The sequence below is a fragment of the Hippopotamus amphibius genome, chromosome 9 (genome assembly GCF_030028045.1).
Source record: "Hippopotamus amphibius kiboko isolate mHipAmp2 chromosome 9, mHipAmp2.hap2, whole genome shotgun sequence".
Lineage (NCBI taxonomy): Eukaryota > Metazoa > Chordata > Mammalia > Artiodactyla > Hippopotamidae > Hippopotamus > Hippopotamus amphibius.
Genome location: NC_080194.1, coordinates 120,909,892 through 120,926,814, shown reverse-complemented (window position 1 = coordinate 120,926,814; position 16,923 = coordinate 120,909,892). Strand labels below are relative to the sequence as shown.

At 46.8% G+C, this 16,923-nt stretch overlaps 2 protein-coding genes across 19 annotated transcripts in view; one reads left to right on the top strand and one right to left on the bottom strand.

Annotated features, from left to right (window-relative positions):
• Nucleotides 1-16,923, top strand: part of LUC7L (LUC7 like) — a 122,590-nt gene that overhangs the window by 67,362 nt on the left and 38,305 nt on the right. Inside the window, exon 1 of one of the 18 annotated variants that reach the window (XM_057747996.1) lies at nucleotides 16,045-16,353. The exons of 16 other annotated variants lie outside the window; for them this stretch is intronic. In XM_057747996.1, coding sequence (XP_057603979.1) covers nucleotides 16,236-16,353 — 118 coding nt within the window. In that variant the 5' untranslated portion in view covers nucleotides 16,045-16,235. Of the gene's footprint in view, nucleotides 1-16,044; nucleotides 16,354-16,923 lie in introns of those variants that run through there. One more of the 18 variants, XM_057747999.1, reaches the window with a different exon arrangement.
• On the bottom strand, nucleotides 4,228-5,555 carry LOC130860144 (hemoglobin subunit zeta). Its single transcript, XM_057748013.1, has 3 exons — nucleotides 5,461-5,555; nucleotides 4,468-4,672; nucleotides 4,228-4,356 (listed from the first exon to the last, which is right to left on the bottom strand). Exons 1-3 carry the CDS (start codon nucleotides 5,553-5,555, stop codon nucleotides 4,228-4,230), a joined length of 429 nt encoding a protein of 142 aa, XP_057603996.1.

Below are 16,923 nucleotides of genomic sequence, written 5' to 3'. Positions count from 1 at the left end.
CAGTCAACTTCTTCCACCTGGTGGGGGTTTCAGTAGCTGCAAAACAGCTAAAGGATACAGCCCAGAATATTATCTATAAACCTTGAAGAGGAACTAAAGATCCTTGACTTTGTTTAATGGTTAAACTATTATTATTTTGTGTTGCTTGACTGTTTTCCTTTATTTCTGCATTTTCTCCCTTCTCTGATTGAATCTGTTCTTTGGAACTCAGGGAAGGCCTAGCAGGCTAAAGTTTTTCTGCAAACAAGAGGAAGGCAGAGGACATGGGAGGGGTCTGTCCTGGGAAGACCCCATCTAGTCCTTCTCGGTTATAGATATATGCATATATTTATTTATGCATATGTGTATGTATATAGATATATCTCTTAGTTCTGTTCACTGAGAGGGACTGGAAGCAGTGACACCCCAGTAGCAATGAGCACGCCCAGACCCCATATCTTGCTTTCTTTTTTTTTTTCCTTTTTTTAAGCTCTTTATTGGAATATAATTTTTACACTCTTGTACCAGCTTCATATCTTGCTTTCTAAATATCATTCTCCACTAGAAGGAAAAATAACTATGTGCAGAAATGACTGATTTCAGGCTGGTGCAGGGGAAGAGCCTGGAATCTCATATGGCAGAAATTAAGAGTTGACTCAAAGATTGACAGGATACAGCAAAGGACACAGGAGCCGCATTGAAGGGGCTCCCACTTTCCAAACCTGGGACAGTTTGGGGATCAAAATAAATAATGATTGGCAACAGATTATACCTCACTGAATAAAATGGGAATTAGTGAGTTCATATGATATAAAATTGAAAAATAATGAAGGGGACTTTTCTGGGGGTCCAGTGGTAAAGAATCCGCCTTCCAATGCAGGGGACGTAGGTTCAATCCCTAGTCGGGGAACTAAGATCCCACATGCTGTGGGGCAACTAAGCCTGCACGCCACAACTACTGAGCTTGCATGCCTCAACGACAGAGCCCGCATGCTGCAAATTACAGAGCCTACACTCCTCGGAGCCCATGTGCCACAACTAGAGAGAAGCCCACACACTGCAATGAAATATTCTGCATGCCTCAATGAAGATCCCTCGTGCCACAACTAAGACCTGACACAGCCAAAAAAAATAAAGAAAATAAGTTTAAAAAAAAAAAAGGAAAAGAATGGAGAAAGGAAAGCTTTTCCTTCCAGTAGAATGCCTACCAATAACTATGGAAGGAGTGATGGCGACTCACCACTGGGCAACCATCATAGTAAGAACTGATGTAGGCAAGACTCATCAATGGATGCCAAGGCCAGTGGGTGAAACTACATATGTGTAAAGAATAAGATATTTATAGTCTCAAAGTATCACCCCGTAAGAACCTTATTCATTATCTATCAGTGAAAAAGCACCAAATACTTATTAATTAACTTTGCGTTGAGAAACTTGGCAGACCCCATTTCAGTTAGGTGACCCAAGTGAACATCACCAGCCAAGGGACAGAGTGACATTGAGTGCTCTATGGGATGCGTCGAGGTGCACACAGCATCACTTCTGTGATGTTCCTGCCCCAAATGTATAATGTAAATCTCATCATGAGGACACATCAGACAAACCCAAACAGAGGGATATTCCACAAAGTAACAGGCGTGTGCTCTCGAAGGTATTAAGATCATGCAAGGAGAGACTGAAGAGCCCGGCTGAAGGAGACTAAATGCAGAGTTTGATGCTGGGCCAGTAAAGGTCATTATTGGAAAGGACAGTGTGTGCATGAGGTCTGTTCATTGAGGGATTTGGGGCCATGCTAACCTCCCAATTTTGGTGGTCTGGCTATGCAGGTGAGTGCTCTTATTGACTTTAGGAAATCCACAGGTGTTTAGGGGCACTGAGGGTATTAAAGAGAGTCACGCATGCATTCTACTCTCAAATGACTTAGAAGAAAAATAGCAAGTGAAGGCAAGTGTGTGGAATGTTGTCAACTGGGGAATCTTGATGAATATTTGGGAGTGTTTTGTCTTATTGTATTTTACAGGCTTATCAAGATATAATTCATATTGCATCCAATTCACCCACTTAAAGTGTACAATTCATTTTCAAAATAGTCACAGAATTGTGCAACTATCACCACAATTTTAGAATATTTCCATCACTCCCAAAAGAAACCCCATACCCACTAGCAGTCACTCCTATTTCTCCATCTTTGCCTTATTCTTGCAGTTTTTTGATAGTTTGAAAATGTTTTAAAATAAAAGGTTATAAAAAGAATTTTGAAGTAAAAGAGAAAAAAAAAAGTTATGAACTTACAGTATCTGTGTTGTTATGACAATAAGTTCCTGAGTGAGTGTTAGGGATTCTTTGCACAGCCAAGGTACTGTGCGCGTGAGTCACTCAGAATAATTTTTTTTCTGATAATTAGATTAGTACATTCTCACACAGTTTCATTCAGTTAGTTTTTTATTTTTTTTTTGTCTTTTGTTTTTTAATTTTATTTATTTATTATTTTTTGGGGGGTACACCAAGTTCAATCATCTGTTTTTATACACATATCCCCGTATTCCCTCCCTCCCTCCCTTGACTCCCCCCCCTCGAGTCCCCCCCCCGCCCCAGTCCTCTAAGGCATCTTCCATCCTCTGTGTCCTTGTTCTTGTCACTGAGTTCATCAGTACCTTTTTTAGATTCCGTATATGTGAGTTAGCATACAATATTTGTCTTTCTCTTTCTGACTTAAAAAAATTTATTTATTTGGTTGCACCGGTCTTATTTGTGGCAGGTGGGCTCCTTAGTTGCAGCATGTGGGTTCCTTAGTTGTGGCAGGCTGGCTTGTTAGTTGTGACATGGGAACTCTTAGTTACAGCTTATACGTGGGATCTAGTTCCCTGACCAGGGATCGAACCCAGGCCCCCTGCGTTGGGAGTATGGAGTCTTATCCATTGCACCACCAGGGAAGTCCCCATGTCAGTTAGTTTTTGATTTTGATGGTTTTATTTCTTGCTCTTTTAAATTTTATTTTTGATGATTGAAAATATTTACATGATTCAAAGATCAAAACTATGCGGAGAGTTAGGCTTAGAGGAGCATCCCGCCATCCTCACCCCCGTTACAATTTGTAATCATTTCCAGTTTATCCGTCCACAGCTTCTTTTGCAAAAATAAGCAAATACACACAAACTCATGCACACCCATGAGGGCACACACAAGTCAATGAACTTGCTCACACACATGTGTGCCCACACATACTTGAATTTCCCCTCCTTACAGAAAAGTGATGATACTATATATACACCTGTCTACTTTGTCATTTATTTCTTTTTTTCACTTAAATCCTGGCTATCACGTCACACCCATCAGGAGAAATTGTCCTCATTTTTTTTTTTTTTTTCAGTTCCCAGTTCTCTGTGGTGTGGATGTTCATGGTTTATTTTGTCCTTGGGTGATGACAGACTCTTGGGTTCTCTAGAATTTAGCAAACTAACAAACCCAGTTGTTTTGTGCATCCATGTCGTGCTTCCATGCACCATGTTAGAGGGGCTGCCAGCAGAGTATGGTCAGTCTTGAATTTTTTGTTCATCAGATGGGTGAGAAATGGATCTCAGTGAAGTTTTATTTTTAGTGTTAATTTGCATTTCTCTTGTTATGAGCAAGGTTGAGCCCTTGTCCTTTTCTATGTCTGTGATGTGTATCCCCTACTAGATTGTCAGCTCCATGTGACCTGGAGCTTTGCTTATTTTAGCCATTGTATCCACAGCCTAGAAAGGTGCTTGGGCGTCTCCTGTGCTCATAAACGTTTGTTTAATGGAACAATGAATGGGTGGATGAATGAATGAGTGAATACACTCAACACTCCTCTTGCTAAAATCATGCATAAACCAAGAAATAGCATAAATTCTAGAGGAAGGAGAAAGAGTACCACAGTGGGCCCCAGGGACAGCCAGAGGGGCCAGGTGGGCTCCAGCGCTGCCCCCCAAAGTAAAGGCCGAGAGGCACCCTTTCAGCCAGATAGGGAGTGCCCCCCATGTCACGGGAGCTGACCTCTACCCTCCGACAGACGGGGTCAGTGCAGGGATCCCCGCAGGCCTCCCCTGTGACCCAGGCAGCCCCGCCATTCCCCCTCCACCTGTGCCGCCCCCTCGGTGGCCCCAGTGACCACAGAGACTAAGTGGACGTTGATTTGTTTATTGGCGCGTCTCGGAGAAAGTGGGGGGCTGGGAGATCCCCTAGAGCAGCCGGGGGCCCATCCTGTCTGGGGGTCGCGAGGCATCCTCAGCGATACTTCTCGGTCAGGACGCTGGACACGATGGACAGGAACTTGTCCCAGGCGGCGTGCGCGTCGGCCGTGAAGTCGGCGGGGAAGTGCGAGGCCACCGTGACCAGCAGGCAGTGGGACAGGAACTGGGGTAGGAGGGCAGCTCAGGGCGGGTGCGGCGTGTGTGGCCGCGACCCCGCCCCGCCCCGGAGCCGCGCCCACCCCAGGCCCCACCCCGGGCCCCGCCCCGCGCTCACCTTGAAGTTGACAGGGTCCACGCGCAGCACGTAGGCGTGCAGCTCGCTCAGCTTGGACAGGGCGCCCGCCACGTTGTCGATGCTCTTGACCGCATCTCCCACGGCGGCCAGCACTTTGGAGCCGTGCGCGCGCAGCTGCGCGGAGCCCGGGTGCAGGTCGAAGTGCGGGAAGTAGGTCTTGGCCTGGGGGTAGCTGGAGAAGAGCCTGCGGGCGGGCCGAGCCGGGCCGGGACACGTCACGTTTGCACGCGGGGGTAAAACGTATGTATTAGGGCAAAAAATGCACCTTGACCCAATATGAACATTTTAAAGACAGGATGGGTTTTGCTGACTTTGTTATCCCGGCTCCAGTATGGCCCGGCCCACCTCACCCTCACCACCCCGTCCTCCAGTCATTCATTCCTTCCTTCACTCACTCCTTCAATCAACAATGATTGTGGAGACCTGGGTGCTGGGCGCGGAGGGAGAGACACGGTCGACCGTCGTCACCCTCCCCGTCCCCCTGCTCTTCCTGCCCTCTGACCCCCGTGCTCCTGCCTCAATGCCACTCAGGCTCACAGTCCCCTCCTCACTGACCCCTCCTCTCTGTCCCCTCCTCACTGACCCCTCCTCACTGACCCCTCCTCCCTGTCCCTTCCTCACTGACCCCTCCTCACTGACCCCTCCTACTCACCCCTCCTCACTGACCCCTCTCCACTGACCCTCCTCACTGTCCCCTCCTCACAGTCCCCTCCTCACTGTCCCCTCCTACTCACCCCTCCTCACTGTCCCCTCCTCACTGACCCTCCTTACTGTCCCCTCCTCACTGACCCTCCTCACTGTCCCCTCCTCACTGACCCTCCTTACTGTCCCCTCCTGACTGACCCCTCCACACTGACCCCTCCTCACTGTCCCCTCCTCACTGACCCTCCACACTGACCCCTCCTCACTGACCCTCCTCACTGTCCCACACTATCCTCTATCAGGCTGCATCCCAGTCCAACTGGCACTCACCTCTCCAGGGTCTCGGTGCCAATGAGGTCTGCCTGTGTGGAGATCTTGGCCCACATGGACACAATGATGGTCCTCTCAGCCCTGGTCAGAGACATGGCGGCGGCTGAGTGGTAGCTGGGCACGCTGAGAACTGGCGTCCGTGGTGCTCAGACCCCAGGGTCCCCTTATATATGTGGAGCCAGGGTGGGGTCCAGGCTGTGGTCGTCATTGGGAGAGAGGAGGGGGCTGTGGGGGTGGGTCTCTTATCAGATCCAGTGCCGCTGGGCAGTCAGGGCCCAGTTGGCCTTGTGGGGTGAGGGGCTATCACTCCGGCCGCCCTTGCTGGACCTTAGAGGGGGCGTTGGCTGCAGCCTGGCCAGACTTCAGTGGAGATAGGGGCCCAGCCAGCCCAGGAGATCATCCTGCATTTGCAGCCCAGTACCTCACTGTCCTCGTCCATTTCAGAATCACAAAATGGGAAAAGCCAGAGGAGCAGTGCCCACACACCCTCCTGGGCAGGCCTGTGCCCATGCTGCCTGCACTGCTGCTCAGTGGGTCCTGTGGCTGGACCCACATGCCACCCCCCCGCCACCCCCCACACACAAACACAGACACTGGCTCTAGGACCCCTGGGTTTCCTCCGAGAAAGCAATGGTTTTGCCCAGTGGGCCCTGAGGAGGGAGGTACTGACTGGTTCTGTTCCTGAAAAGCTGGAGGAGGTGGCGGCTCGATAGAAGACTCCTAACGTCCTGTGCTTTTAGGGACTGCAATGTTGCTCACCATGTCATAATTTAAACATAATGAGGCAAATATGCGTTTTAATTTATTTCAACATACAGTACAATTGTTTTTTTTTAGTGTACTGCTCTTTGAATTTTGACACGTGTTTAGATTTGTGTAACCCCCCACCACAATCAGGACACACAACAGCTCTATCACCCCCAAAACACCCACAGGCTGCCCCTTTGCAGTCCTTCCCTCCTCTATCTCTGTTTATGGGATATTTTCAAGAATATCCTATAAATGGAACCATACAGCGTGTCATCTTTTAGGACTTATTATTATTTAGTGTAATACCCTTGAGATCCATGCATGTTATTGCCCGTATCAGTAGTTGGTTTCCTTTTATTGCAGAATAGTGTTCCATGGTACTAATGTTCATTCATTCTCCCAAACGTGGGTTTTTTCCAGTTTGGGTCTATTGCAAATAAGACTGCTGTGTGGACTTCCCTGGTGGTCCAGTGGTTAAGAATCTGCCTTCCAATGCAGGGGACATGGATTTCATCCCTGGTCGGGAAACTGAGATCCCACATGCCACAGGGCAACTAAGCCCATGCGCCACAGCTACTGAGCCTATGCTCTCACTGCAACAAAGAGCCCGCGTGTCGCAACTAAGACCTGAAGCAGCCTAATTAATTAATTAATTAATTTAAAAAACCAAATAAAGCTGCTATGAACATTCTTCTGTAGGTCTTTATGTGAACATAAGTTTTTATTTCTCTGGGATAACACCATATCTAGGAGTAGGATTGTTGGTTCATGTGCTAGGGGCATGTTTACCTTTGTAAGAAACTGCTAAACTGTTTTCCAGAGTGGCTTTACCATTTTGCATCCACTCAGCAAGGGAGGAAAGTCCTAGTTGCCGTGCATCTTTGTCAGCATCTTTGCATGTTAGTCGTTCTGAAGTTTGGGAGATGATATGTCATTGTGGCTTCAGTTTGCATTTCCCTGATGGCCAGTGATGTGGCACATCTTTTCACGTGCTAATTTGCCATCTGTATATTCTCTTTGGTGAAATATCTCTTCCAGTCTTTTGACCATTCTAAAATTGGGTTGTTTGTTTTCCTTACTGTTGAATTTTGAGAGTTCCGTATATATTCTGGATGCAATTCTTTATCAGGTATGCAATTTGCAAATATTTTCTCCTAGTTTGTAGCTTGTCATTTCATCCACTTAGTAGTGTCATTTGCAGAGCCTGTTTTATTTTTGATGAAGTCTAATTTATCAAGTTTTTCTTTTAAAATTCATGGTTTTAGAGTCGTGTCTGAGAATCTTTGCCTAATCCCAGGTCACAAAGACTTTCATCTATGGTTTCTTCTAAATATTTCATAGTTTATATTTTACACTTAGATCTGTGATCCATTTTGAGAGAATTTTTGCATGAAATGTGAGGTTTATGTCTAGGTTTTTGTTCCTTTGCCTACGAGTGTCCAATTTTTCCAATACCTTTTGCTGAAAACACTATGCTTCCTCTATTGAATTGCCTTCTCTAACTCATTTGTAAAAGATTAATTCGACATATTTCTGCAGGTCTATTTCTGTACTCTCTATTTTGTTCCTTTGGTCTATGTGTCTATCCTTCACCAGAATCACACTGTGTTTATTACTGTAACTTTATGTTCAGTGTTTTTTTTTAATTAATTAATTTATTTCTTGGCTCACTGGGTCTTCATTGCTGCACTCAGGCTTTCTCTGGTTGTGGCGAGCGGGGGGCTACTCTTCATTGCGGTGCTCGGGTTTCTCATTGTACTGACTTCTCTTGTTGCAGAGCACGGCCTCTAGGCACGTAGGCTTCAGTAATTGTGGCACGTGATCTCAGTCGTTGTGGCTCACGGGCTCTAGAGAACAGGCTCAGTAGTTGTAGCCCACGGGCTTAGTTGCTCTGTGGCATGTGGGATCCTCCTGGACCAGGGCTTGAACCCATGTCCCCTGCATTGGCAGGTGGATTCTTAACCACTGTACCACCAGGGAAGTCCCTATGTTCAGCCTTAAAATTAGATACATTTTAGAGAAACCATTTACAGATCATTCATCTGATAAGGGACTGATCCAAAATATTAAAAAATCTTTACAGCTATGACTCAAAATTAGAGACAAATAACTACTTGAAAACCAGGCAAAGGACTTTAATAGACATTGCTCTAAAGAAGATATACAGATGCCCAATAAGCATAAGAAAAGATGCTCAGCATTGTTACTCATTAGGGAAATGCAAATCAAAACCAAAAAAAGCACACTCACTAAGATGACTATAATCAAAAACCCTAACCCTGAACTCTAACCCTAACCTTACCTACATCTATTAGAATGGCTACATTTATTTTTTAAAATAAATTATTTATTTATTTATTTATTTATTTATTTATTTATTTATTTATTTGGGTCTTGTTGCTGCGCTCAGGCTTTCTCCAGTTGCCGTGAGTGGGGGCTACTCTTTGCTGTGGTGTGTGGGCTTCTCATTGTGGTGGCTTCTCTTATTGCTGAGCACGGGTTCTAGGCTCGAGCGCTTCAGTAGTTGCAGCACATGGCTCAGTAGTTGTGGCTCTTAGGCCACTCATAAGAGTATTGAGCACCTTCTGTATGCCAGACGCTGTGCTTGGCACATTATCGTGCTATGATGCTTGTCTCTTCTATGCCCGAGACAGGCTTGATGAGAGTGTGGAGGTTTGAGGGCAGAAGCTGCCCCCTCCCCACATTGAGCAGACAGGGCAGGGATCTCACCCAGGCTGCTGGTGCCTGTTTGTGGCCCCTTCCAGGTCTCTCCCTGCTTACATTTCACAGCTGTCCCCTTTGCCGCGTGACAGGGTCTCCCTCTCCTGGGGGCGGGGTGGGGGAGGTGCCCACCCTTCCCTGGCCTGAGGCTTGCTGCTGCTGACTCAGGGCCCCAGGTGTTCACAGGGAGTGTGGCTTTGCCTCTCTGGGTTCTTTCCACAACAGGATGAGCCTGGCCCTCCCTGGTCACCACTGGCTGTTGCTTGGTTCAGAAGGAAGCTCCAGGGCCACCTCCAGCATATGGGCTGGCATATGGGTAAGGGTTTGTAAGGCTGATCCTGAGGCCTCAGCTCTTAGAAAGGAGAGATGTTGAGAGGGAGACAGACAGAGGCAGATGGACAGACTGGCAGAGAAAACAGACTGAGCGAGGGAGACAGAGGAGGCTGAGGGCCAGGTGGAAGGTCAGGCAGAGGGAGGGAGTCTGGAGGTCCTGGGTGAGGCTGGAGCTGGCCTGCTGGGTGAAGGTACTAGTGCTGCCTGAGGGGGAGGCACAGTGGGGTCTCAGTGAGGGATGTGCCTGGGAGAAGCCTCCCAGCTGCAGCATCTGGGGTCTGCGGCCAGGAGCCAGTGTGGGAGGTAATGAGTGCGGACTCCAGGCCTCGAGCTATCGGGCCAGTCCTCACCTCTTCTTGGCCTCAGGGCTTCTATTTCCCTCCTGGCAGCACCTTCCCCCATCCTTAGCCTCCACAGGAGAGGGAGCCACAGGAAGCCACTTTGTTTCTGAAACTTCCAAGCCCTGCACAGCATTGGTGTGGGCAGGCGTCCTTTCCTTTTTTCACTTTTTTCATTGTAAAATATAGCACAAGATTACGTCATAGCCTAACAAATTATTATAAAGCACATACTCAGCACCCCAGTCCTCCCCAAAGGTGACCCCTATGCTGACATACCTTCTTGCTTCTCTTTTTTTTTTTAATTAATTAATTAATTAATTATTGGCTGCATTGGGTTTTCGTTGCTGCACATGGGCTTTCTCTAGTTGTGGCAAGTGAGGGCTACTCTTCTTTGTGGTGCACAGGCATCTCATTGCAGCAGCTTCTCTTGCTGTGGAGCATGGGTTCTAGGTATGTGGGTTTCAGTAGTTGTGGCTCACAGGCTCAGTAGCTGTGGCTCGAGGGCTCTAGAGCTCAGGCTCAATGGTTGTGGCACAAGGGCTTAGTTGCTTTCCATGGCATGTGGGATCTTCCCAGACCAGAGATAGAACCCATGTCCCCTGCACTGGCAGGCAGATTCTTAACCACTGCGCCACCAGGGAAGTCCTACCTTTTTGCTTTTCAATAACTTTTTACTACCCAAATATGTGTCCTTAGGCACTTTCATTGGTTTTGCCTGATTTTGGCCTTCAGGTATGTGAAACAGTACAATGGGCCCTCTTTATGCCTGTCCTCTGTCACCCATGTTTGTGACATGTCAGAGGTGCTGTGGGTGTTCACTGTCATCTCTGTATTGTATTTCCCTGTAGGAACATATCACAAGTTACCCTGGGTACTGGGGAATGGAGTTTTGGGTTGTTTAGTTCTTGGCTGTTGTGAGTGATGGTACAGTGAACATTGTGTCAGGTATATTCCTAAGAGTGTAGCTGGAATATATATATTCCTAGGAGTGGGGCTGTTGGGTCTAGGGCATGGGAATGCTTGGCTTCAGTAATTAATACCAGACAGCTTTAGGGAGCAGTTGCACCACCTTGTGTTCCTCTAGTGATGTTCCAGTTCCTTTTGCTCCACATCCTTCCAAAAGTTTCCTGTGGTTGGTCTCCTGGTCTCAAATTTTGGCTTTTCTGGTGAGTGTGTACTAGTTTCTCACATGGTCTTAATTTGCACTTTCCTGACACTGATGAGCTTGGGCCCCTGTTCACATATTTGCTGTCCTTTGGATTTCCTCTTTTTTGAAGCTTCCAAGTCATGGCCATTTTTCTACTGTGTCACAGGTTTTACTGATTTATAGGAATTTAAAAAATATTCTGGATATAAGCTCTTTGTCAGTTTCATGTGTCTTATCTCCCCCAGGTCTGTACTTTGCCTGCACTCCCTTAGTGCTGTTTTTGGTTGAACAGAAGTTTATAATTTTAATGCAGTCAAATTTAGTGATTTTTACAGTTTGGTTTAAAAATGTTGTACCTTTCTATACACAACAGCCAAAAGGTGTAAACAACCCAAATGTCCATCAGTGGATGAATGGAGAAACAAAAGATGGTATTTCCATACAATGAGATAGTATTCAGCCATAAAAATGAAGCACTGACATGCCACGACACGGATGAACCTTGAGAACATTATACTAAGTGAAAGAGGCCAGATGTGAAAGGCCACATATTGTGTGATTCTGCTTATATGAAGCGTCCAGAATAGGCAAATCCAAAGAGACAGAGAGTGGATGAGTGGGTGCCAGGGGCTGGGGGAGGGCACTGGGGAGGATGAGGATGATGAAAATATTCTGGAGCTAGTTATGATGATGGTTGCATCGATTACAGATGCACGAAATGCCACTGAATTAATTGTTGACTTTCAAATGGTTAATTTTATGTTATGCAAATTTTACCTCAATTTTTTTGAAAAATAGAATAAGTGTTGTGCTGAAGGCTGAGGTGAAGTGAACCTTCTGTATTACTTTTCTAAGAACTTTACTATTTGGTCCTTCGAGTTGGGCAACAGTCCACCTTGGACTGATTATGCGTGGTGTGAGGTGAGGTCTGCTGTGTGGCTCTAGCTGACATTCACCAAGTGCTTTCTAAGTCCTGGGCATAGACCAGATACTTTTCATGTTGGATATTTGACCCGCACAGCTCTGTGAGAGAAGTTCTATTTTATTATCATGACATGTTTTAAGATAAGGAAATGGAGGCTCGAGAAGGTTACTAAACATGTTCACAGTTTCAGTGGAGGGGGACCAGCCCCAGTGGGCAAAGGAAACCAAGGTTTGTCGTGGGCAAGGTCTTCTGTCTCTGGGCCTTGCATTCCATGCCTGAAACAAGAGGGACCTGAGCCTGTGCAGGACTTCAGGGTGCTGAGACCTGCTGGCCTCTGGGCCGAATTCCAAGCCCTAGCCTTGTTCTGAGCTTGTGTAGCTGGGGCTGAGCTCAGAGGCCCTGGTCTCAGCAGAAGGCCGAGGAGGGGTCTACAGACCCTCCCCTGAAAGCAGCCCCTGGGCAGGGTCAGCTACCTTGTGAGCCCCAGTTTCACTGTTTTAACCTCGGGTGGGGGTTAGAATAGCTTCCACCTCACTCTTAGGAGGGATGAGCCGTGGCCATGTGACCTCTGGACACGGCAGCATGAATTCAAGATTATTGTAGTTCCTATTATAGATGAATGATTCTTTCTGGGCAGAAACACTGCAGGGGAGATGGTAGAGATGTCAAGGTGGCTGTGAGATAGAGTCTGTGAGCCCAGCCTGGCCCTCTGGCAGTCAGTGGTGGCTATATCAGGCCCGGACCAAGTGGCAGGACTGATAAGGCTTGGCTATCCAAGGAGCCTCCTGGCCCTGCCCTGGGGAGGTGGGGAGAACCCAGACTGGGAGGATAGGTCAAGAGATTGTTTCCAAGAATCCACTTACCTCCCAGAAAGTAGGTTACTAAATAGAGTTATTGAAATTTAAAATGAGGACTTAGAGGTGTGGGGTGCTGGCAAGGAAGAGTCTGTGGACATACCCTGCAGTCAGCAGAGGCTGGGGCTGGGCACATCATTGTCCAGGAGACCATTTGTTTCCACTGCTGTTACTGGTGGGGAACTTGAGGCCCAAAGCAGAGCCAGCCTACCCTCAGTCCCTCTGGCTGCCAGCACCAGGCTGGACTGGCCAGGGAGTGACCATGAGCCCAGGTTTCCCTAACAGCCCATTGAGGTAACAGACATGGACTGAAGTGCTGCTGGTGAGTGTGGTGTGAGATTCGGACCCTGCTTCCTCCAGTCCAGCCCTGACAGCCCTGCACCTGAGCCTTGGGAAGCGGTGTATCCAGGACCTCTGTGGGGTGAGGGGTGGGGAAACTTGGTGAGCTCCCTTCACCATTCATGGGCTCCAGTGCTTGTTACAATAAAAAGATATTAGCCACACAGCCAGAAAAATAAACAACGGATGCTGTCCTGAAGGTTGCTAGCAGGGAGTGGGCCCTGAGGGGGTAATTGAGGAATGGTGGTTTCTCTACATCTGGGCCTTCTCCCAGCCCAAGGACAGCCAGGTTCTGGGGCCACAGGACCACCCAGTGGGGCAGCAGCATGTCCAGGGAAGTTGCAGGAAGAAGGCCTGAGCTGGAGTCCTGGTTCTCACGCCTGGGCACTGGCAGATTCCCAGCACCCCTGCGGGGAGGTCCCCATAACCACAGCTAGCCCATGCTCCCAGCCCTCCCAGCCTCACCTCCTGCTCTTGTGCCCTTCTTTCCATTCCCGGGACTTTCATGGGAACTGGGGGGAGAACTCAGAAACCTTCTGATGATACATAAAATCAATATATTCTAGACGGTGAAAGAAGGCTTGCAGAATCTGTAACAGAGGGTAATTAACCTTCACAAAATAAAAAACACATCAAAGAAGGACAACCAACCAGAAGGAAACATGAAGGCAATTCTTAGGTTCTGGGAAATAATCTAGTGATACAGTTAGTTCTGCTCCTCAGTAATAAAAAAAAATGCAACATAAGACACTATTCTCCTTTTTTGAAATTTTGGGAAAAGATGAAGTCAATGCTGTGCAGCCCTGGGCAAGGCAATACATTTGTGCGCAACGTCTGAGATATTTCAAATGCAATATTCTACGTTATCCTGGTAGATTCAACCCATGAACCTGTCCTGCAAAATACACGTTTGTGTCAGCTTCAGTGCAAGAGGTTACTTTGGCAATGAAAATGCTCATTCCTTAGCCCATTGGTTACTTTCTCATGCAGCTGAAGTGCTTGAAAAGATTTGAAAACTGTTGCAGTAGACTGTTCACTACAGACACCTCCCAGAGAAGACTGGGATGGGGTGGGTGGGGTGATTTTTTTTTTTTTGGCTTTTTTAAAACAGCTGTATTGTGAGATAGAGTTCACATAACATATATTCCACCCATGTAAAGTGTGCAATTCAGTGGGTTTTAGTACATTGAGAGAGTTATGCAGCCATCACCACAATTTTAGAACATTTTCGTCACCCAAAAGAAACCCTGTCCCCATTAGCAGTCACATGCCCCAACTACCGCAGCCCCAGACAACCTAAGCTATTTTCTGTCTCTAAGGATTTGCCTGTTCCTGACATTTATATGAATGGAATCATACAATATGTATTTTTTCAAGGTTCATTCATGTATCAGTACTTTGTTCTTTTTTTATGACTGAATAATATTCCATTGCATGGATTATACCATGTTTGATTCACCCATTCATCAGTTGGAGGACATGTGGGTTGTTTACACTTTTGGGCTATTATGAATAGTGGTGCTATGAACATAGTACATGATTTTGAGTGGATGTATGTTTTAATTTTACTGGGTATATACCAAGGAATGGAATTGCTGGGCCATATGGGAACTCTATGTTTAACCTTTTGAATCTTCCACAGTAGCTGCACTATTTTACATTCCCACCAGCACTGTCTAAAGATTCCAATTTCACCACCTCCTCACCAACACCTGTTATGTCTCTTTTCAGTTACAGCCATCCTAATGGGTGTGATGTGGCATCTTTTTGGTCTTGATTTGCATTTCTCTAACAAAGAATGATGTTTGAGCATCTTTTCATGTACTTCCCAGCTACTTGTCTATATACTTTTGAGAAATATCTATTTGCATCTTTTGCCCACTTCCCAGTTGGTTACTTGTCTTTTTTTTGTTGAGCTGTAAGAATTTTTAAAAAATATATTCCGGATACAATTCCCTCATCAGATATATGATTTGCAAACGTTTTCTCCTGGTCCGTGGGCGCTCTTTTAACTTTCTTGGTGCTGTCCTTTGAAGCACAAAAAATTTTTTCCCCAGATATATTGCTTTTATTTGCAGTAAAGAATTACATTGTATAAATATAACTGATAGAAAGCAATTAATCATTTTTAAACATGTAGATGAAAATACTGCCACGAACAGTGATTGGGACTTATTATGAAAGTAAATTACTTCAGTGATGGAGGAGAAAGCCCCACTGAGGAAATCATGAGGTGAAAACAGACAACACTCCTATACAACAATGAAAAATCTTTTAAGCATGAAGAAACTGTAATATATGTGGCGCTTGTAGGTACATTAAGATAAAACATCCAGGAGCCAGTACATTTTTTCATGCTGTCAAGAGTATTCAGTGGTACATATGAGCTGTCTACTTCAGTCATCAACATCCAAAAAAAGCTTAGCATTTTAGAAAACAACTTTCCAACAGAAACAATTCAACTTCATACTAGCAGGCATATAGATACTAACAGATTAAATAAAATAGCAATTTTCAGTCTCAATCTTTACTATCTTTCTTCCACCTCCTTTCTGGGTTTTTTGTTTGTTTTTCAAACTACATGATTTTATTTACATAACATCCTTGAAATGACAAACATAGAAATGGAGAACATAGTAGTAGTTGCCAAGTATTAAGGGAGTCAGGTAGGTGTGGAGAAGCACAAAATTTCTTAACTCGATGAAGACCAATTAACTTCTTCTTTAGTCGCTCGTGCACCTGGTGTCGTATTTAGCCGCAGGTCGCGAGGACTCACCCGCGTGTTTTCTACTAAGAGTTTTACAGGGTCAGATCTTACATTTAGGTCCGTGATCCATTGAAGTGATTTTTTTTTTTTTACTTTAGTACTTTATATTTCTAAGTAAGAACTTTCTGCCAAAGCAAGTGTTACTTTTATAACGAAGAAAGCAACATTTCGAGAAAGAGTCCGTAAACCCGAGGGCTAAGCCGGCCTCAGTTTCCCCCTGGTGTCCCGGCTGGTTTTTCTCCCCACTCCAGGAAGGGGCCGCCACACATCTGCGCGTGCGCACAGCGCCCAGAGCTGGCTTCGCGCCTGCGCACAAGGCAGCGGGCGCCTGCGCAAACGCCTCCGGTCCGCGCGCCCGCATCTTCTACATGTTTGCCCGTACTGTCGCGCAAGTGTCGCGAGCGTCGCCGGCCGCGTTAAGTGGCCCTTGCGTTGCGTGACGGTCGCGCGGGCTGCGTCAGCCTGGCTCCCCTCGCCCCCGCCCCCAGCCGGTCCTCAGAGCGGTGTATCCCGGGTGCCCGGCCCATCCTCCTTTGGGTCCCCACCTCCCCGTCCCGGCCTCGGCCCGCGCCCTACCCTTCCCCAGGCTCCCGGCGGGATGGGGGACAACACCAGCCCCATCAGCGTGATTCTGGTGAGCTCGGGGAGCCGGGGCAATAAGCTGCTGTTCAGGTACCCCTTCCAGAGGAGCCAGGAGCACCCGGCGTCCCAAACAAGTAAGTGGGCGCCGGGCGGAGGGCCTGGCGGCGCCTCCCTCGCCGCTAGCGGAGAAGTCGTTTCCTTTTTTCTTCTCCTGGATGGTACAGGCGTGCCTTCTCATCACAGAGTGGTGGGGAAAGGTAGAAAAGTAAAAAGAAGCAAGAAAAAGAAAATCACTCATAGTTTCAGCATGCCGAAGCCACTATTGCTAACGTTACGTAGGTGTCCCCAGCCTCTTAAAAGAGGTAAAACACTGCATGCATGTTTGGATGAAGTACGAAATCCAGGTACAACAAAAGTTTTCTTTGGCCGCTTCCCGCAGGTTCTGCTGCTCCTCTGTTGCAGGGATAACCACTTACCATTTTCATAATTGTTCCTCCTGTACATAGACACCAGTATACATCCATAGAAAAATAGTTTATTGCTTTGGGCCTTTTTTTCCCCCATCACATAGATGTATTGTTCTCAGTCGCTCATTTTTTCCATTGAACCATCTGCCTTGGAGCATTTTCCAACCTAGTAAACAGATCACCTCCCTTTTTGTGGCACACAGCTGCCTGATAAGAACATGCCCTCTCCCCATGGAT

Bases quoted from the DNA above. Each gene is read 5' to 3' on its own strand.
- LOC130860144 (XM_057748013.1), bottom strand. From the start codon at position 5,555: ATGTCTCTGACCAGGGCTGAGAGGACCATCATTGTGTCCATGTGGGCC. The intron at 4,673-5,460 runs GTGAGTGCCAGT...GCCCGCCCGCAG, and splicing joins GGCACCGAGACCCTGGAGAG to GCTCTTCTCCAGCTACCCCC. The intron at 4,357-4,467 runs GTGAGCGCGGGG...CTCCTACCCCAG, and splicing joins TGGACCCTGTCAACTTCAAG to TTCCTGTCCCACTGCCTGCT.